We start from the raw sequence: 22,046 nt of genomic DNA, 5'->3' as shown, positions 1-22,046 counted from the left end.
ATTCAAACCAAATCTCCACTAATTGAGGGAAGAGACATATTTAATTATTAAGCACCTAGCATTTTGCTCAATGTTGCGGGTGGGGAACAAAAATAAAACATGGAAAAGAGTAGTACAAATTCCAAAATGCCTTAAAGATCTCACTGGAGACGTAATTCAAAGTCACATTAAATAATTGCCTAACAACACAAACAGAATGTAACTAGATACCTAAATGTATGGATAGTGCTACAGGATCTGAGACTAAGGCAAGAGCAATTTGAACCAAAGATGCGGAGCAGGAAGTTACATTTATGTTGAGGATTTATAAAACAATGGACTGGAGTAAAGGGTTTATTTGGGAGAATGAATACTATAATTCTGTCCTCTCCTCCCTTACGGTGCTTTGGATGTCACTCTCGCCCATTTCTTAGCACATTGCCTGGCACACAAAATGAACACATTGAAATAGGTATTCAAGGCTTTCCACAACTGAGTCCCATTTTACCAATCCAGCCTTGCCGCTACTCAGTCATTCGTTCAACAGATCTTTATTCTACACGTACATGCTTCAGGCTCCGTGGTAGGTATACAGCATTCAGAGAAGAGCAAGACATATTTTCTGTCCTTAAAGAGTTTAGACAGACAAGGACAGCTATGATACAGTAAGATAATCACTCTAAGAGGTATGCATAGGGTATTGAGGAAACCCAGGGCAGAAACACTTATCTTGGAGGGGGGAGCAGGTCAAAGGAAGTTTATTAACTTTAAAGTGATGAAAAATAGACTTTTAAAATAAAGCTTACTAAACTTTATAAACTTTCCTTGAAGCCACCATTAATAAACCATTTTCAGATGGTGTCTTCCCTATTTCTGTATGCTGGACTTCTTTCTGGCTCGGTCTCGAAGATTAGATCCTACATAATATTGGGTCCCCTCTTAGACAAGTCTGAGTGTTTGAAAGATCTAGGATTTATTAAGATAGATATAACCCGCAAACCAGACAAAGTACAGCAGTTTCCTAGCTGGATTAATATAGTGGCAACGTGAGGAGAGACTGGAGGGATGGAGTTTAGTTAGGAGGCTGTCGCAATAAGCCGATAAAAGTGGTAAAGACTCCAACCGATAGTAGAAAGAGAAAAGGGAAGATGAATGTTTACACAAATCAGCGGCACATGGGTTTCCAATTCGATGTTATACCCAACCTTAAGATACAGTATTTGAACATTAGCAATGATTATGGCAACAATCCTGAATTTTAAGACTATTATAATGATTGATTTATTGAAATTTTTAAAATTTACTGACATTTTTTAAATGTCAAACGGGGGAGAGATGAATGGTAGGAGTGGCCGGAGAAGCAGCCTCAGTCAGGAGCAGGGACATCCTCCTTGAAGATCATTATCCTTGAGGTCTACCTGAGTTTGCTCTGAATAGTGTCTGATGTGTCCGGATAGAACAAAATCTAACCCCCATAGCATGGGTCACCAGACTCCATTCCCTAATTTCAAACAAATTCAATTCAACAAGTGTCTACTGAGCACACCTACATTCTAGCACACTACTAGATTCCTGTAAAGTTACCATAGATAGATTTGTGTGTGTGTGTGTGAGGAAGACTGGCCCTGAGCTAACATCTGTTGCCAATCTTCCTCTTTTTGTTTGAGGAAGATTGCCACTGAGCTAACATCTGTGCCAATCTTCCTCTATTTTGTGCATAGGATGCCTGCCACAGCATGGCTTAATGAGCCATGACCAGGATCCAAACCTTCGAACCCTGAGCCACCAAGCGGAGTGCACAAACTTAACCACTATGCCACTGGGCCAGCCCCGACACATATTTTTAAAATTAGTTTCCATCCTTAAACAACTTGCTATTTATTCAGAGTAACAAAATATCCACTATATGTAAGACAATTAGAAAAAAATAGAATGTAAGTGCCAAAGGTATGGTAAAGACAAAACTTGCCTTCTTTTCATTTCTTAAACGCAGCCAGCATTTTCTAACATCAGGGCACTGGCTAAGGCCTTTCCCTCTGACTAGTATCCGCAACACCCCCCCCACCCCCCCCACCCCCCCCACCCCCCCCCCCCGCCCTCCATCTCCCATTCTTCTGCCTGGCTCCTTCTCATCCTTCAGGTTTCAGCTTAAATGTCACTTCCTCAGAGAGGCCTTCCCTGCTTTCCGTGTAAAGTAGTCTTTTTCTGTTTATTTTCCTTCATAGCAATTTTCGTCATCTTTAATTTTATTCACTTATTGAGTCCTTAAACGTCTGACTTCTCTGCCAGACTACAAACTTCAAGAAGGTAAGGATTCCATTTTTTTTTTTTTTTGCCACCATATACTCAGCCTCTGGTACTACCTGTAAGTAGCACACAGTAGATGTTCAATAAATATTTGATTAATAAATACATGAATATTTTTATTACTTTTATTAGTCAAATGGTTTGAACAAACATCACTGGGAATAATTATCTTAAAGACTTAACTTCTAAAAAAATGATGACATAAGCGGTTTCCTGAGAATATGCAAGGACAGACTGTCAGAATGGTGTTCTGTGAACTCTTGTCTGCAGGTCATTTGTAGTCTAGCAAAGATTTCTTTTCTTTTTTTTTTTGAGGAAGATTAGCCCTGAGCTAACATCTACCACCAATCCTCCTCTTTTTTTCTGAGGAAGACTGGCCCTGAGCTAACATCCATGCCCATCTTCCTCTACTTTATATGTGGGACGCCTACCACAGCATGGCTTGCCAAGTGGTGCCATGTCCGCACCCGGGATCCAAACTGGCAAACCCCAGGCCTCCGAAGTGGAGCATGCGAACTTAACTGCTGCGCCACCAGGCCAGCCCCCAGCAAAGATTTCTGATGACTCTAATCACCTCCCCCTTCCTCTGACTCTCTATCTTGTAAAAAATAAGTCTAGCTTTGACATATGACAACAACTAAGGGTTGAAAAATTTAAAGAACAATTTTAAGGATGTCCTATTTTAGAGAGTTTTCATTATATACTTTAAAATAAGAAAATCTGTTTGGTATATTAGCTATCTGTGGAACTAGGTCACTTGATATCTCTGCATGAACATGTTGAGATGAAAGCATCTGCAAATCATGCTTTTTCAAGTGTGCTTAAACGAATCTCTATACTTATCTATTACAACTCATAATCATTGCTACCTTTCAAATATATTAGGGTTGAACATAACACGAAAATGGAAACATAAGAAAAATTAGCATTCTGGGGTATATAGATGACTCACGCTACCGGCTTAACCATTTTCTTTAGATTTTTCACAATTACAGTATGTTTCACACCCTGAAATACACTTAATATCTACTATTATTGACTGCGAAGGCACACAAATAATGTACAATCATTATTCTAAAAAAGAAACAGGTTCCAACTATTTCTTTCGAACTTTAGACTTACTGCTAATGAAGAACGTTTACAGTTAATTTACTAAAGACAGATTGTAACCTTGAATGTAGCAAGTGAAATCAAGAGAAAGTATTTGTTAAATGCATCTCTTCAGGAAAATCGCACAGAAGATTTTGTTTAGCAAGACTATTTGAAACAATTCAAAGCTAGAATTATTTCTAGGCTATAGCAAGGTAAGTTCAGTTTGTTTGGATTTTGATCCACCACTAAATTTTGGATTTGTGGAGAGTCTCATTTTCATATTTAATACAGCAATTAAATTATAACTTGGAAAGTGAGTTCTACATAGTCTGAGGCATGTAGAAGTTATGTAAAAATAAGTAACTATATAGACAACAGACAATTCATACACCTGGGTGTGAATCTTGGCAAAACCTAGTAGAAGCCACAGTTGAGAACACTTCAAATTCCACAATCCTGCAGCCTTTGGGCTTATTTGGTTCTGGACTCCCTCTAGTGGTTCAAACTTTTGGTGCTTTAATTGGCACTACGGTTCACAGAATCAGCAAATTTGGGGTCTTATTAAAAATAAATAAGCAAAAGAACCACACAATTCCTATTAGAATAGTTTTCCACAAGAAGACTATGTCATCGAATGGTATGATAAATGTGGATATTAAGATAGTGGAAATAGTAGTGATAATGTTTGTTTTTTATATTTGGTTTTTTATTATTATAGTAATAATAATTGTTTTTTTATTTCAGAAAGTACACAGCTGTTCTTGAAAAGCCTGAGTTTGCAGTCTTTGTTCTTCAAAGAGAACAAAGCCAATAAGACTAAGAGAAAGAAGAAAATAGGATATAATGGGTGACATCCATTTCGGGACCTCCTCTTAGTATGCTATTTTCTGATTCCTTTTAAGTTATTCTCTCTAGCACTGGAGCTGGAAACATACAGCAGAGACCAGACAAGTGACTGTGGAATCCAGAAGTCAGCCAGTGTCTGCCCTGAGGTTTGGGTAGAGTGAGGCCAGGAAGTGGCATTGGTCTTAAGCTCCCAGGTCTGACAGTACTTTCCACTGAGAAGACATCGTTATAGAGACCGCAATCGATAATCTGCACCGGTAGGGGGAAAAAAAACCCGGTCCCCAGTGATTTAAGACTCTATCTGTAATCTTAATTTTCTAATCTCATAAATTTGGATTGCAGAGAAGGTGGGAAAACAGAGGTAGCAAGGTGTAAGATAAAAACAAAGCATATTTTCTTGACTTTGAATATCTGTAGCTCCTTTTGACGAGCAGAATTTAAAAGGATGGGAAATATATTCCAGCTGATACAGAGGAAATTCCCTGTGGGGAGGGGAAAGAAAAGGTGGAAAGACAATGGCAGGCAGTAGTCTTAATAATGTAGACAAGCATAGTCTCTAATACAGGACTTAATACTGCTGTGCCTCAAAAAGACAATAAGCATTCATCACAGGAACAGAAAACGTTATAATTAAGCTGTTGTCAAAGAACACTCAAAGGAGTAAATCGGGAGTCTGAACAGAACAGATTGTGCCACAAATGCGTCAGATGGCCTGCTTTTCCTTCTTTCCCGTCTCGGAGGGACTTAAAACGCTACACTGTACTTCTTTCTTCTTCTGCTGGTGCTTTTCTATACGAAGGGCACGCCTGGACCTTCCAAGCTGGTTGGAACCCAGGTTATCAAAGGCGCCAAGGCTGTCTCAGCTACTCCAAGTCGCCTAAGTAATTAGCACCAGAGCACCCCACAATGCGGCAGCCATGGGGACTGTCGAGGTTTCTTCATAAAATAGCAGAGTCTCTAGGCTGATACTCCCATAGCGCAGGTGATGCTGCTCGAGTCCGAGCGCCAGGGTAAGAGTGTGCTATGCCGGTGACTCCCAAACCACCAAGGGACACGCTTAATGACCCAGTGAAGGTAGCTTCCGCTGCCTCCCAGACACCCGCCACGAAGACCTCGTCAGTTAAGCTCTGGAAGGGGCGACTGGACTTCATGAAACCGGACACCACAACAAACTAGACCCGAGCGGCGGCCGGAGCGTCGTCTAACTTCCCGATTGGCCCTCTCGGCCTCCACTCAGGGGCTAGCAGCTGGGCGTCTTCCCTGGCGCATGCGCGTCCCCTTCTTCCGGCCGAGGAGCGTGGTGTGCTCGGTTTTCCTGCCCGGGTGGAATTTCCACCCAGCTTTGCTCGGCCTCGTTTTCTCCCTGTGCGATGGCTCCGGACTCAGGTCCCTTTCCCGAGGGGCCGCTCTTAAAACTGCTACCCTTAGATGCTAGGGACCGGGGCACGCAGCGCTGTCGCCTGGGCCCGGCCGCCCTCCGCGCCTTGGGCGCGCGCTTGGGCTCGGCGGTGAGGATCTCGCTGCCTGACGGCGGCTCCTGCCTCTGTACCGCCTGGCCGCGGCGGGACGGAGCGGACGGCTTTGTGCAGCTGGATGCGCAGTGCGCGAGCCCCGGGGCGGCAGTGGGGACGCCGGGGGCGCGGGGGAGCCTCCGCCTGAGCTGCCTCCTCCTGGTGCCCTGCCCGCCCCTTCAGCGCCTCACCGTGTGGCCGGTGTTGCGCGAGCGGCCGGGGGCGCTGGGTGCCCCGAATGCAGTCGCGGTGCTGGAGGCGGCGCAGGAGCTGCTGAGGAACCGACCGGTCTCCCGGGGCCACGTGGTGACCGCTCCGCCGGGTGCCCCCGGCCCGGTGGCCGCCCTGCACATCGTGAGCGGGGTGCCCAGCCCGGATCCGGCCGGCCTGGTCACGCCTCGCACCCGCCTCGGTCTCGCCGGGGAGCCTCCGTCGGAAGCGGAGCCGCAGGCCGAGGTGCCCTTGGGGGGCCTGTCGGAGGCGGCCGACTCGCTGCGGGAGCTCCTCCTCCTGCCGCTCCGCTACCCTCGCGCCCTGAGCGCACTGGGTCTGGCAGTGCCGCGCGGGGTGCTCCTGGCGGGCCCCCCCGGCGTGGGCAAGACGCAGCTGGTGCGGGCGGTGGTCCGGGAGGCGGGCGCCGAGCTGCTGGCCGTGAGCGCCCCCGCGCTGCAGGGCGCCCGGCCCGGGGAGACCGAGGAGAACGTGCGGCGGCTCTTCCAGCGCGCCCGCGAGCTGGCCAGCCGCAGGCCCACCCTTCTCTTCCTGGACGAGGTGGACGCGCTGTGCCCCCGGCGGGGCGGCCCGCACCGAGCCCCGGAGAGCCGCGTGGTGGCCCAGGTGTTGACGCTGCTGGACGGCATCGGCGGAGACCGCGAGGTGGTGGTTGTGGGATCCACCAACCGGCCGGATGCGCTAGACCCAGCGCTGCGCAGGCCTGGGAGGTTTGACCGAGAGGTAAATAGGCCGGGTCGGTTACCCCGGTGCCTCGGGATACTCTACCTGTTCTGGCCTTGCCTGAAAGTCGGGGAGGCCGGAGTGGGGCTCTTTGTAATGCAGAGAACACATTCTCTCTCCATATGTGATCTTTGGTCCGGGACCTGTTTTTCCCCCGAGTCAAATTATTCTGAGAACCAAGGTGGCCAATAGGGATTAGTTTTATTCAGTTCCTAAAGATGTAATGTTAATTTTTAAGGGACTAGATCCGCTACAGGCGTATTAAACTCTTACGGATTTGGAATGAGAGTCTAGAAGGATAGCCTCAAGAAATAACTATGTTGACATAAAAAGGGAGAAGGCAGGGAAGAACCAAATCAGAGCAGACGTGAACTCTTCTGGATTTATTCATTCCTTGTCAGGATACCAGCGTCCTGTCCCACAATTGCTCCCTGAGTTGCCAGGAAGGTTGAGTATTCAAAGCTGTCCTATTTTATAAGCTTCAGTCCTAAATTGATTCTTGATTTCTATTAAATTGTGTGAATAGTGGTTAATTTAAGTGATGTTTGAACTTTGTGGTAGGATCTAAAGAGAGATGATAGTTGCGCACATTGAGCTTAATCTCTTTAGAACTTGAATGGATTTCTTCCTTGCACCGTCTTAATACCTGTTTCCTGAATAAGCTCCATAAGGGCAGGGACCTAGATTATCTGGTTTGCTGTCGGATCCATGGCTCCCTTGGTAGGTTCTCAAAAATAACAAAAACCTATTAAAAACATATAATTTTCACTGCACAACTTTCTAGCCAGTGATGCTCCTCTGGAAAATTAGGATTTTCATATATTCAGAATCTAAGCCATGCTTAAGAGTGCTTAGTAATAGTTCTGAGTTTGTTCACTAAATTATTATACATGTTTGTGAGGGTAAAAAATATTTTAAACCATAAACTTTAATATTTCTTTTTTTGCTTTCTGTATAGGTTATCATTGGGACTCCCACGCTTAAACAAAGAAAGGAGATTCTACAAGTGATTACCTCGAAGATGCCCGTCTCCAGTCAAGTCAATCTGAGCCTCCTCGCAGAAATGACAGTGGGCTATGTTGGCGCAGACCTGACCGCACTCTGTAGGGAGGCTGCCATGCATGCTCTGCTTCATAATGAGAAGGTAGAAATAGTGATTTATCACCATCTACATTAATCTTTTTATTAAATGTAAGAGATTAATATGGGGATAAAAAAAGTAGTAAGTACATTTTCTTGGAACTTTTGATATCTTCCACAGCTGTTTCTTACAATACAGTCAGCCCTCTGTATCTGCTGATGGTTCTGATATCAGGGCCGACTAAGGGACTTGAGTATCCTCAGATTTTGATCCTGTAATCAATCCCCCGTGGATACCAAGGGGCTACTGTATATTTTTACATCTCAACTCCATATAGATAGCAAATGACTGAAAGTGAAGATGGATGGCTGAGTCCTCCAGGTCTACCCAGGGCATTTTCCCCCACTCCCCTAGTAACTCCCCAGTGCTGAAGCCCAGAGCAGTCAGGAAAAAGTGTGGCCCCAGAAGAATCAAACATTTCTTTTTCATTTCGAATTTTGTTTATTTTTGAAGCACTTTTAGACTTAGAGAAAAGTTGCAAAAGTAATATAAAGAATTTCTATGTATCCTTCACCCAGATTCTTCGAATGTAACATTTTACCACATTTGCTTTATCATTCTCTCTTCATGTGTGTGTCTTTATATATGTGTGTGTGTTTTCTGAAACATTTGAGAATGTACTGCAGCCGTGATGCCCCTTTAGCCTTGAAAACTTGAGTGTATATTTCCTAAAAACAAGGACTGTAACCACAGTGCAGTTATCAAGATGAGGAAATTAACACTGACATGGTACTTCTACCTAATCTATATAGATCTTATCCAAATCTCACCATTTGTCTCACTAATTTCCTTTATAGCAAAAATTTAAAAAGAAAAAAAAATTATTTTCTAATGCAGGATTATATATTGCATTTAGTTGTCATGATTTCTTAATCTTCTTTAATCCAGAACCTTTCTTCAGTCTTTCTGTTATGACTTTAAATTTCTAAGGGTACAGGTCAGTTATTCTGTAGAATATTCCTCATTTTGGGTTTGACTGATGATTCCTCATGATTTGATTCAGGTTTTGTGTTTTTGGCAGGAATATCACATAAATGATAGTGTTCTTCTCATTGCATCTCTTAGGTAGCAAATGATGTCTCTTCATCCTCTTACTAGTGAAGTTAACTTTGATTTCTTAGATAAGGTGGTATCTCTGAGTTTTCTCCATTGTCAAGATACTCTTTTTCTCTTTGTAGTTAATAAATATCTTGTAGGGAAAATAACCTTTTCCGACTCAGGAGAAGATTGAGTGCCTGGAATTTTATTAAAATTTGTCTTTAACAGTCTAATCTTTAATTCATGTCTACCTTTCTTAAAAATGTTTAGGATATTTGCTTAAGTATTATAGTTTTCAACATTATGGATTGGAAAATTTGTTCACTTTTTATGTTTTAAGTAATCTTGAATCCCTAAACTCCTTCAGAAAAAAATCAATGTCAGCATGCTGAGGATTCTGGCACAAAGTTTTTAATCTCTATTGTAACATTAAAATTGTCCTTTGCTCTTGTAAAATTTTTTTCTTCTCTGAGGAAGATTACAGATGAGCTAGCATCTGTTGCCCTGAGCTAACATCTGTATTAGTCTTCTTCCACTTTGTATGTGGGTTGCTGCCACAGCATGGCTTACAAGTGGTGTAGGTCTACACCTGGGATCTGAACCTGTGAATCTGGGCCACTGAAGCGGAGCACGCCAAACTTAACCACTATGCCATGGTGCTGGCCCCAGATCGTATAATTTTTAAGACTCAATTTTGAGTTTATTTAAACTATAGAAGGCTGATGTATCATCCTAAATTTTGAAAATGTTTTTACCTGCATAATTTCTGTTCTTCTTCATTTCCTTTTCTTTATTTTTGCTCTTACAATGAAGGTGGGGAAGGAATTGTGTGAACTTGTAATTCCTCATCTTCTGGGTTTAGAACCAAAACTGCTTCAAAGTCCCGTATATAAAGGTGTAAGAATATATGCCTTTTGAGGGGAGGATGAGCATACAGGGGATGGGAAAGGAGATTTACACTTAGGATTCCCTCTGCTTTGAAGTTCCAGGTTTGACCTTAAGCACCTTGGCTTAGGTGGACCAGCCAGCTGCCGTCTCCTAGGGTGGAGCCCACTGCTGCTCCAGGAGGGGCCTGCCCAGGCGTAGTCACCACAGGTGATGGCTGAGTTCATAAACAACCAGGGGCAGTGGAAGGAAGAAAGGCAAAAAGGAAGAAGGGACAGAGGCATCTGGGAAGGTACTGGTTCTGTCCTTTTCTTCTTTCCCCTGACAGGCAGCTGAGGGGGCAGCTGCTGCCTCTGTCTGTGCCATGGCAGACAAGGGACATAGTAAAATTCATTCAGCTTTTTGTGACGTATTCCCATTAAGGGATTAGAAATATAGTTTGACACATGCACATATACACACAGAAAGGAAAGAATTTTATCTGTCTGAAAGGATTATGAGAATCAAGTGAAATAATGTACATCCAAGTGATCTTGAAGTATAAATGAGGTCTTCAAATGTTAGTTAGTTACTAAAAATTAATTAATTAGTATTCAGGTACCTAACATCTAATACTGCTAGCTAGTAAGGAAAAAAAGCTATTTAAAAAATTATTTAATAGTGTTCTTTGTGAGAAATTATACAAGATAAAAAATTATAAAGAAAGTAAAGGGTCCGGCCCTGTGGCTGAGTGCTTAAGTTTGTGCACTCCACTTTGGCAGCCCTGGGTTCACTGGTTCAGATCCTGGGAGTAGACCTACACACTGCTCTTCAAGCTATGCTGTAGTGGCATCCCACATAGAAGAACTAGAATGACCCACACCTAGGATATACAACTATGTACTGGGGCTTTAGGGAGGAAAAAAATACAAGAGGAAGATTGGCAACAGGTGTTAGCTCAGGGCCACTCTTCGTCACCAAAAAGCATAAAAAAAAAAAAGTAAAATTTGCCTGAAATCTCACCTCCCAGAGATTATTATGATTAACATTCTTTTGTTACACTGTTAAGAATAGGTCTATACCTATGTATTCACTCGTATAATCTTACATATATGGGATAAAATAGTTTGTTATTGAAAATGGGAATTTTGGGACAACTGAATGTTCAGAATTTGATATCAGAAGGCAAATACTTAAATATAATACAGATACTACAAATAGAAATATAGGGAGTCTTTAACTGTAACAGAAGATATGCTTCACTAGAATGGTAAAGGAAATTGCAAGAAGAGTTCTCCAAAATATAATTTTAGAGTGAAGACAACCTTTCTAAGCATAACATAAAACCTAATAGCCAAAAAGGAAATAATTTACTAATTTGACCGTTTTGGAATGACAAAAAAATACGATAAGCAAAGATAAGACATGAGAAAGACTGGGAAAAATACTTTTAGCTATGACAAAAAGACCAATTTCTTTGATATACTTTGATATAGAAAGAGCTCTCACAAATCAGTTAGACCAACAATCCAAGAAAAAATGGGTGGTAAGATATGAACAGGTGGTTCACAGTAAAAGGATTATGAATGGCCAGTAAACATGAAGAATCTTCAACTTTACTTTCTTTAAAAATTAGTCTCTTTCAGTTCTTTTTCTTGTTTAAATTTTTTGTCTTGAAATAATTAAAACTTCAGGGAGGAGTCGCGAGATAGAGAACTCCCTCTAAATCCTTTATCCAAATTCACCAATTTTTAACATTTTGCCAAATTAGCTTTATCAGTCTGTCTGTCTTTCTCTCTCTCTCTTTATATGTATACATATTACTTATTTTTTCTGAATTGAGAATGTATTGCATACATCATAACCTGTTGTCCCTTAATGGTTTAACATCTGTTTCCTAAGAACACACTATGTTCCCATACTGACCATAGTATGGTTGTGTATAATCATTATATTCAAGAAATTTAACATTGATACAAAATGTTGACAGATCTACAGTCCATGTTCTGATTTTTGGAATTGTCTCAATCTTTTTAACATTTTTTTCCTCCAGTACAAGAGCTAGTCCAGGATAATGTATTGCATTTAGTTTTTAGTTTCTTTAATCTTGAATGCTTTCATAGCTTTTTTGTGTGTGAGACATTTGATGTTGACATTTTTTAATAGACTGTCTCTCAGTTTGGGTTTGTCTAATGTTTCTTCATAGCCAGATTCAGGTTATGCATGCCTGTTGGGAATACTACATGAGTGACAGTGTGTCCCTCTTAGGGTTTCACAGGTGGAGGCACAAGATGTCCTCCTGCCCCTCATTGGTGATGCCTCTAATCGGTGACTGATGTGATCAACCAGTCAAGGATTTGTCCAGTTTACCCACTGGATAGCTGCTGTTTTTCTCTTTGCAACTAATAAGAAATCTGTGAGGAGACCCTTTGAGATCATGCAAATATCCTTTTGTTTTTAATAACAAAAGACTGGAAACAACCTAATGTTTAACGGAAGGATGTGGTTAAATTATGTATACTCATACAATAGTGTCTTATGCATTTATCAAAAAGAGTGACGTAGAACTGTATTAGTTGACATGAAAAGATTTGTAAGATAAGTGAAAAGTACAAATTAATATGTAGAGTATGGTCCCATCTGTGTATCTTTTTGAAAGTATATACATATGCTTATTGTCATAAAACATATGGGAAGAATACACAGGAGACTGCTGACATCCTCTGGGGTTGAATATTAGCGGGAGTTGGGTGGGAGAAGCATTTAATTTTGTGTACTATGTATATAATTTCTTTCTAATGATAACAAAATTTACAAATTCAAAAGAAGATTAAAAAAAATTAGGCCCACCTAATTTTTGGTTTGATTTTTCTTTTTTGGGTGTATTTCTTCAGAACCAGGACAATCCGATGATTGATGGAAGAGACTTTTTTGAAGCTTTTAAAAAGATTCAACCCTCATCATTTCGCAGTGTCGTTGGACTGATGGACATAAAGCCTGTTGGCTGGGAGCAGATTGGTGGCCTTGAAGATGTAAAACTGAAGTTAAAACAGGTAAAATAGAGAGTGCTTAAGCCAGTAGAATATTACACTTTAAGGATAGTGCACATATGAAGAAAACAAGCTACGCTGACACTGTTCTTGCTGCCGTCACCAATGTGATCCTGACATCTAAATCCAGTGGTCACTGTTCAGTCCTTGTTTAACTGGACTTCTGTAGGCACCAAATACCATTTTTTGTTTTTTCCAACCTCACCCTCTTTTTGTTTGTTTTTTTGCTTTAAAGAACTTATAATCTAGAACAAGGGTTAGCAAACTTTCTCTGTAGAGGGCCAGATAGTAAATATTTTAGGCTTTGTGGGTCATGCGGTCTCTGTTGCAGCCACTCAACCCTGCCATCATAGCGCAAAAGCAGTGTAGACAATACATAATGAGTATTGTGTTCTGATGGAACTGTGTTTATGGACACTGAAATCATTTAATTTTCACAGTTTTCACATATCACAAAGTAGTAGTCTTTCTTTTTTGAGCATTTAAAAGTGTAAAAATGATTCTTAGTTTATGGGCCTGAGTTTGCCCTGGGACTGGTAAAAGCACAAAATTAGAATAAACAGTCTCTGTGGCCTGGATGGCTACTTGATCCTGGTTCTCATGGCGGGTGTTGAGAGACACAACCCCCCAGATCCTCTTACCTGCACTGCAGTTTCAGATATTGATTTTGCCAACTTACCTTTGGGTGATCTAATAACACACACAAAAGACTGTGATTTATAAGTGTTGATTATAATTTATTTGTCTTAATTAGGAGCTATATCTACATTGAACCCTGAAATCCTTGTGTCCATGGGTAAGCACATTTATAATGTGCCCTAACTTTTTACATGCATTGTCTCATTTAATCTCACGAAATACATGAGAGAGATTAGCCACACCTTCCCGTTGGAAACACTCTTTAGCTGTGAAATGTTAAGCTTTCCTGCCTTTCTGAACACTCCTTTCCTGTGCCTTCACTGTTGGTGCTCCAAGCTCCTGGGAGTCCTCTTTTGCATTCTCTGAGTAAGTCCATGATCCCCTCAATGTCCAAAGCTTCAACTGTCCCCTAAAAACTGTTAACTTAAAAATCTTTATATCCAGTGCAGATAGTTCTTTTGATCTTCAGAACTACTTAGCTGCCTGTCTACTGGATAACTCCCAGAGATCTCAAACTCAGCATGTCCAGAGTTCAGCTAACCAACTCCACGTCTATACCTGGACTCCCTCCTTCAGTGAATACAGCCAGCCACCCCATCCCCTAAGTCGGAAACCTGTCTTCTCAACGTATGGATCATGTCATACATGCATGCACCTTCCCTCTGGATTTAGAACTTAGTCCTTGTGTAAAACATAATTACATTTTATGTTTCAAATCCATCCCTTCGACACCATCTCTACTGCCTGTGACACATCCAGCCATATTACTTCTGTAGTCTGAATCATTGGAAAAGACTTCTAACTAATCTCCCTTCCTCTAGTTTGACTTCCTTCCAGTCCATTCTACATACTGCTTCCTCCATATTGACTCAAACTTTGAAGGCCCATTGTGACCTGACTCCTTCCTCCACTTCATTCCTTGCCCCATTGTTTTCTGTTTCTGTTTCCTGTTAGGGGATGAATTAGACGGTTTCATATCTCTCTTTTTGTATTGTTCCTTCTCCGTGGAATGCCCTTCTCTGGCCTGGTTGTTAGTTTGCAAGCCTTCTCTCCAACTAAAATATGAGTTCCTTAGAGACAGGGGTCTTGTCTTATCCCCCTTTTGTAGAGAGGCAGTGTATCAGTAGTCAGGACACTGCCTGGGGTCAGTCTTTGTTCTGCCACCTCCCCAACAACATGACCCAGTGGAAGTTACTTAACTTTTCCAAGCCCGAATTTCTGCATCTGTTAAATTATGATAGTAACAAAACCATCTATCTCAGAGGTAGTGAGGATTTATTTACCATTCAGTTATCATTTATTGAGCGCATATTTTGTGACGCTGTCATTCTAGGTGCTGGGGATTTAGGGGTGATCTTTGCTTACATTCTAGCAGGAGCAGAATGACAGCCCCAACATGGGAACATAATAGTTTCAGATAGCGAATGAATAAGTGCTCCAAAAGCAACAGATGGGGAGTCAGTGCTGATGGCCTAGTGGTTAAAGTTCAGCGCTCCGGGTTCAGTTCCTGGTTGTGAAACCACACCCCTCGTCTGTCAGTGGCCGTGCTTTGGTGGCGGCTCACATAGAAGAACTGGAAGGACTTAGAATTAGAATATACATCTATGTACTGGGGCTTTGGGGAGGGGGAAGAAAAATAAAAGATGGGTAGTAGCTTAGACTGACTAGGAGGAGGGTCTGCTTTAACTACACTGGTTAAGGAAGACCTCCCAAAGGAAATGACATTTGAGACCTGAGTGATGAGGGGTAGTCACACAAAGATCTTGAGGGAGTGCTCAGGCGGAGAGAGAAGAGCAGGGAAAGGCCCTGAGGGGAATGAACTGGGGTATTGGGGTGACGGTCAGGTTACATGAGGCCTGTGAGCAGTGGTGGGAAAGGAGTCTGGGTTTGGACTGTATTCTAATTCTGATGGGAGGTCACTGAAGCAGGAAGTGATGTGACCTGACTTAGATTATAAGATCGCTGGCTACTGTGTGGAGGATATACTGCATTTCCAGCTCATAACAGGTACCTGAGAACTGTTGAATGAACAAATGAATTGACTGAATTATTTGATGTTTGATTGTTGTACTAAAACAGCTGTCTCTTTTTGTGTACTCGTAGAGCATTGAATGGCCTCTGAAGTTCCCTCAGGAATTTGTTAGGATGGGCCTGACACAACCGAAGGGAGTTCTCCTGTATGGTCCCCCTGGATGTGCTAAAACCACCCTGGTGAGGGCCCTGGCCACCAGCTGCCGGTGCTCTTTTGTTTCCGTGAGCGGAGCTGATCTCTTTTCACCTTTTGTTGGAGATTCAGAAAAAGTCTTGTCTCAGGTTTGTTTGTTTTTTTTCCCTCATGTAGTTAGGTTTATTTTTGAGTTTTCATTTCATGCCTTAAGGGTAAACCTTGTTTTTAAAAATAATAACTTTTTTTTCTATTAGAAAAGTTATACATATTTATTTATAGAAAATATAGAAAAGTGTAAATAAGAAATCCTCTATAATATCTCTACCTACTATTCATATTTTGGTGAATTTCCTTTGTCTTTCTGTTTCCTTGGGCAGGAGATATATGTACATACATATATTGTCTAAAGATATATTTATCTTTATTGTGATTTTTTTAACTTAACATTATCACTTTTAAAATTCCATAATATTAAATATTCTTTAAAAATACAATTTTTAACCCCTACATAATACTCTGTGGTTCCTTGTTTATTCATTCCCTAATTCTTAGACATTTAGAATCTTTCTCTTCTGTTTACATTTTTAAAATTATAAATAGTAATGCAGAAAACATAACAGTCACATGAATAAGGCATAATGTGTGGCTTTTTAATATTTTTGTTTTCCTAACAAAAGGTATTTCGACAAGCAAGAGCAAATACTCCAGCAATTGTGTTTTTGGATGAAATTGATTCAATCTTGGGCTCTCGATCAATCAGCAAAACAGGCTGTAGTGTTCAAGAACGTGTTCTTTCTGTTCTCCTGAACGAATTAGATGGTATTGGGCTGAAGACTATAGAGAGAAGAGGAGGTCCATCAGATCAACAGGGTAAATACAAGGAGCTGAAAAAAAATGAAGAGGTATTTATTAGCCAGAATGCACCCCAAATCCAGGCCAACATTAAATAGAATGCATCTGCCGTAGGTTTTCCTCTGCTGGATTCATCTCATAGAAAGAATTATATAATTTCAATTCGACTCTGTTAGAATTTTTACAGAGCTGGTAAAAGTTGTAATTTAGTTGGGAAAGGTGAGGTTAATTTTATGATAAATTATATTAGACGTATATGAATGTGAATTTTATTTTTCCTAAGTTTTAGAAACATAACTTTACATATTGCTAATGGGGAAGGGAGTTTCTTCTTATTTCTATATCCTGAAAAACCGGTGTTCATCCCTTTCTAAAACTTTTTATGTGGAACAAAACAGACAATTATTTCCAATAATCTTAGTGATTGACAACTTCCAGTTTTCTTGAGGACTGGGTTTCCTCGGTTTTAGCGAAGTTAAAATGACCTTTGGAAGTCCCCTTCCTTCTGAGTCTTCTCCAGATAGAGTTTGGTATCCTTAAATAATCCCTGACAGTAATTTTTCTTTTATTCTTTTCTTGTTCTTACTTGTTTCCCGTTTTTAAAATTGTTCCATGGAAGGAGAGTCTTAGAGCTCCTTAAGAACACATGCCACTAGAATTCGAAGAGACCCAGGAGGTTTTTCTAATCCAATCTCAGAATGCAGGAATTCCTTCCACAGCATCTGAGAGGTGTTTCCCAGCCTCTGCTGGAATTCTTGCAGACACACGGAACTCTCTGCTTTGAGAGATCGTGCTGCTGAAGGACTGCTGTGATTACTCAGTTCCACAAACAATTTTGAATGCTGAGCGTGTGTAAGGCACTACCCTGGCTGCTTTTAGATATTTCTTTTCTTCATCGAGGATTTACAAACCTGCAGCTTATGTTAATTGTCATATTTCTGTCTCTGGAAAGAAAAATAAAAGTAAAGTAAAGCTCCCTCTTAAGGACAGGAGAGCCAGGACTTTACAGCCATACATCTCCACGTGTCAGTCATATGCTTCTGTCTTTGCAAGTTGTCCATTTAAGTTGTAGTCATTCACTGGGACTCAGGTGCATTCAGATCACCAGGTCGATGTTCTCCTCTGGGATGTAAGGCTTTTCATCGGTTCTCATATGGAGAGGTGTCCCTCAGGATTCGTCACTCCATTCACCATGTGCACAAAGTAGCTCTTTGATTAATATCTGTATCTGGGGTACCTTGATATTGAGAAGGTGGTTTGGATAGGAGGTGTAAGCATTCTGGCCCCAAGAAAAAGATATCCCTATTTAAAAGCAAATGGACCTGGGGCTGGCCCGGTGGTGCAGTGGTTAAGTGTGCACGTTCCGCTTCGGTGGCCCGGGTCGCCGATTTGGATCCTGGGTGTGGACATGGCACTGCTTGGCAAGCCATGCTGTGGTAGGCATCCCACGTATAAAGTAGAGGAAGATGGGCACGGATGTTAGCTCAGGGCCAGTGTTCCTCAGCAAAAAGAGGAGGATTGATGGCAGGTGTTCGCTCAAGGCTAATCTTCCTCAAAAGAAAAAAAAACAAATGGACCTTCTGATTTGTAATTTAAAAAAATACCTTTAGTAATTAACAATGTATTGACATGACTTTGTGTTGTGTGTTTTCCCTCAGTCAGAGTTTCAAGAAGTTTTTAATCGAAACGTCATGATTGTCGCAGCAACAAATAGACCTGACGTGTTAGACGATGCCTTGTTACGGCCCGGAAGATTAGACAAGATTATTTATATTCCACCTCCAGATGAAAAGGTAATCATTGTACACATATACTCTGCGCGCGCATTCTTAACAACACAGCAATGTCTGAACTCTGAGGAGCCTGGCAGCATTGAATCCCACACTCCATGTGGGTGTCCATGGTGTGTGTCTTACACCGGGTTCTGCATTCTTCCTTGCCTGGTAGCCCTTCCTAAATCATCCTTTTGATCTGCTTTTCCTGGGTACTCAGGCCCTTTTTTCAGAGAAACATATGCCTAAAAGTAAGGTAGTTATTTCAGTGTTGTGGCAGATGCAAAATACTGAGTTTTTTGAGTCTACTCTACATTACTTTGCAGCTAGAGGGGAGGAATCCTAAAGTGTTAAAAGGGTTTTGGAGATTATCTGCATCAGCATCCTTATTTTACAGTGGAGAAATCTGATATTACAGAGATTTCAAAATGTATCCATAGCCAAAGTATCAGTAAATCCTTTGCTCTTAACATCCAGACCCTCTGGCAGGGAGTGTGAAAGACACAGAGAACGAATTTTTTCCTTTCTTGGGCTTTTATCAAGTTTCAAAAGGATGAAAAAAATTTTTTTAATGTCTATTATATTTTTAAATTGTGTCTGATAATTCATATATTTGCTTTTAAACCAGTCTGATGGCACTGTTTGTACCCAAAAGGGAGATTCATCATGTTTCTTAAAGAGATATATCTACGGTTGGCTATTTTAAAAATTGATTATAAAAATATGAAAAGTTTAGGGGTTGGCCCCGTGGCTGAGTGGTTAAGTTCGCGCGCTCCGCTGCAGGCGGCCCAGTGTTTCGTTGGTTCCAATCCTGGGCGCGGACATGGCACTGCTCATCAGACCACGCTGAGGCAGCGTCTCACATGCCACAACTAGAAGGACCCACAACGAAGAATATACAACTATGTACCGGGGGGCTTTGGGGAGAAAAAGGAAAAAATAAAATCTTTAAAAAAAAAAAATATGCAAAGTTTATCATGATGTCATTATTTTTACTGTTGTCATATGAGCCATTGATGAGTTACTCTTTCTTACCTCTTCAGAAATGATTCTTATATGTACTTTCCCTAATTTGGTAGGAAATTCCAACTTGAAGTGTTTTAATAGTGCATTGTGTCAAACATAAATGTTATAAGGTTATAAACATATTTTTAAAAATTTTGTTCCAGGGCAGGCTTTCTATTTTAAAAGTCTGTACAAGAAACATGCCACTGGAGCTTGATGTTTCTTTAGAAAACCTAGCAGCAGAAACCTGTTTTTTCTCTGGAGCTGATCTTGGAAACCTCTGCAGAGAAGTAAGTTAATTAGTGAAGAAACCTATGGTTGAAAACATTTCTTCATTTATTCAGATCTTCATTGACTGGGTGGTATTTACTGAAAGGCTTCCGTGTGGCAGGCACCGTGTGAGCTGCAACAGATGTGGCCCCTTCTCTCCCTTCCCTTATAGAGCTTACCCACTGATGGTGGGGTGGGGATGCAGACAGGCAAATCATAGTGCTGAATTGGCAACTGAAAATATGTCGTGAGTCAGGGAAGTTTAGGGTGCTGTGGGAGCACCCAGGAAGGACACCAACCCAGACGTGGGGGTGTCAGAGAAGGCTTTCTGAGAGTGGACGTGTGTGAACTGAAATTGGAAGGATGATTAGGGTGTTAGCCAGGTTAAGGGAGGGAAGGGCAGTGTTTGGGGCAGAGGGATTGCAGGGAAGAAATGACGTGAATTATTGAAGAGGTGGGTCATCGCCAGATCACATAGGTCCTCGGAAGCCACGGTAAGGCACTTAGACTTTATTTTGAGGGCAAAAGAAGCCATTGTAGGTTTTTCTCTTTTCATAAACTTTCATTAAATATATAACATTCAGAAAAGGGCACAAATCATAAGGATACAGTTCATTGAATTAACAGAAAGTGAACACACTTGTAGAATCACCACTCGGGTCAAGAAAGAACGTTATCAACACCCCAGAAGCTTCCCTTGGGCCTTGCTACTCTCTGTCCCAGGAGGGAGCCACTCCCCTGACTGCCAGCCCTGGAGATGAGTTTTGCCTGCTGTTGCACTTCCTATAAAGGGAACCATCTGGTATACTCTTCTGTCTGCTTCTTTAACTCAAGGCTATGTTTGTGAAATTCATCCATGGTTTTGTGTGTAGCAGTAGTTTGTTCATTTCCATCACTTTGCAATATTCTAGAATATGAATATACTACGTTTATATATCTTATTTTTGAACATTCTGGTTACTACTTTTTTGCTATTAGGAATTATGCTTCTGGGAACAATTTTGTACATGTCTATTGGTATACATGTGTATGTATGTGTGTTTCATATACTATATCCCTACAAAGAGAATTGCTGGGTCATAGAGTATGTGTTTGATCTGTTCCTTTGTGATCAGTGTTGTGCTGTTTAAAAACTTGTGCTCTGGGACCAGCCCGGTGGCAAAGTGGGTTTGCATGCTCTGCTTTGGTGGCCCGGGATTCACGGCTTTGGATCCCAGGTGCGGACCTATGCACTCCTTGTCAAGCCATACTGTGGTGGCATTCCACATACAAAATGGAGGAAGATTGGTGCAGCTGTTAGCTCAGGGACAATCTTCCTCACCAAAAAAAATAAAATAAAATAAATTAATTAAAAAAATAAATTAAAACTCCTGGGGCCAGCCCAGTGGTGTAGCGGTTAAATTTGTGTGCATCACTTCAGTGGCCCAGGGTTCACAAGTTTGGATCCCAGCGTGGACCTATGCACCGCTTATCAAGCTGTGCTGTGGCATGCATCCTACATATAAAGTAGAGGAAGATGGGCTCAGATGTTAGGTCAGGGCCAATCTTCCTCAGCAAGAAGAGGAGGATTGGCTATGGATATTAGCTCAGGGCTAATCTTCCTGAAAAATGAAAAAAAACCATGCTCTGAGGTCAGGAAGATAGTCTCTCATCTTTAAAAAATGTATATATATGGGCTCATAATGTATATATTATTCTGTAACTTGCTTTTTCTTTTTTCCCATTTAAGGCTAGAATTTAATGTAGAAGAAAAGATGGTTTACCAAGAGGACTTTTTAGTGTCATGAATATTGGAATTCTCTGAAGTGGGACTGAGATTTTTCCATTCGTATTTTAAATTATTCCCATATATTGTAAAACAAAAATGAAGCCAATTAATTACTTCCTGTTGTGTGTCTCTTATAGGCTGCCTTGCTGGCTCTGCAAGAAAATGGACTAGAAGCAACCACAGTGAAACAAGAACACTTTCTAACATCACTTAAGACTGTAAAACCATCCTTAAGTCACAAAGATTTGACTTCATATAAAAACTTATTTCAGAAACAAGAATTTTCTAACTTAGAGGATATTTAAAAATTATTTTACATACCTACTCAAGGATTAATTGAAATGTGAGCTTGCGCTATAGTTTGCAACTTCACACTTTAGAGTTTGTGTGTATGTTATTTCCTGTAAATAAAAAAACTTGTGCCTGATAAGCTAGGATTTATCTTATTTCCAAAAGGTATATTAAAATACCATAATTTAGGAAGAAAGCATATGTACGTGTGTTGATTTTGTACTGGGGGTGGTGGTGGTTGGTTGTTTTGATTGATTGCGTTTTTTAACTTTATTTTGAAATAATTTTATACTTATAGAAAAGTTGCAAGAACAGTACAAAGAATTCATATATTCTTATCCCAGATTCACCAGTTTTTACATTTTGCCGAATTTGCTTTCACTCTTTCTCTCTCCCCCAACACACAGGCAGTATTTTTCTGAACTATTTAAGAATAGATTTTATACACCATACCCCTATTTCCCCTTAATACTTCAGTGTACATTTCTTACAAATAAGGT

General features: G+C 41.0%; 1 protein-coding gene across 4 annotated transcripts; it reads left to right on the top strand.

Annotated features, from left to right (window-relative positions):
* Nucleotides 1-2,319: 2,319 nt before the first annotated feature.
* AFG2B (AFG2 AAA ATPase homolog B) lies at nt 2,320-21,742 on the top strand. Of its 4 annotated transcripts, none has more exons than XR_002799897.2 (8): nt 2,320-6,689; nt 7,648-7,833; nt 12,627-12,785; nt 15,525-15,734; nt 16,266-16,458; nt 18,099-18,233; nt 19,382-19,507; nt 21,393-21,742. XR_002799897.2 is itself a non-coding variant. In XM_023618247.2 (8 exons), exons 1-8 carry the CDS (start codon nt 5,595-5,597, stop codon nt 21,558-21,560), a joined length of 2,304 nt encoding a protein of 767 aa, XP_023474015.1. In that variant the 5' UTR covers nt 2,320-5,594; the 3' UTR covers nt 21,561-21,742. The 4 variants fall into 4 exon arrangements, 2 of the variants coding, with proteins under 2 accessions (XP_023474015.1, XP_070093258.1); XR_011426759.1 differs by lacking the exon at nt 21,393-21,742 and adding an exon at nt 20,134-20,844; XM_023618247.2 differs by having other exon boundaries at nt 16,266-16,490.
* Nucleotides 21,743-22,046: the final 304 nt, after the last annotated feature.

This window comes from Equus caballus, chromosome 1, assembly GCF_041296265.1.
Source record: "Equus caballus isolate H_3958 breed thoroughbred chromosome 1, TB-T2T, whole genome shotgun sequence".
Taxonomy (NCBI): Eukaryota; Metazoa; Chordata; class Mammalia; order Perissodactyla; family Equidae; genus Equus; species Equus caballus.
This window is presented reverse-complemented; position numbering and strand designations above follow the sequence as displayed.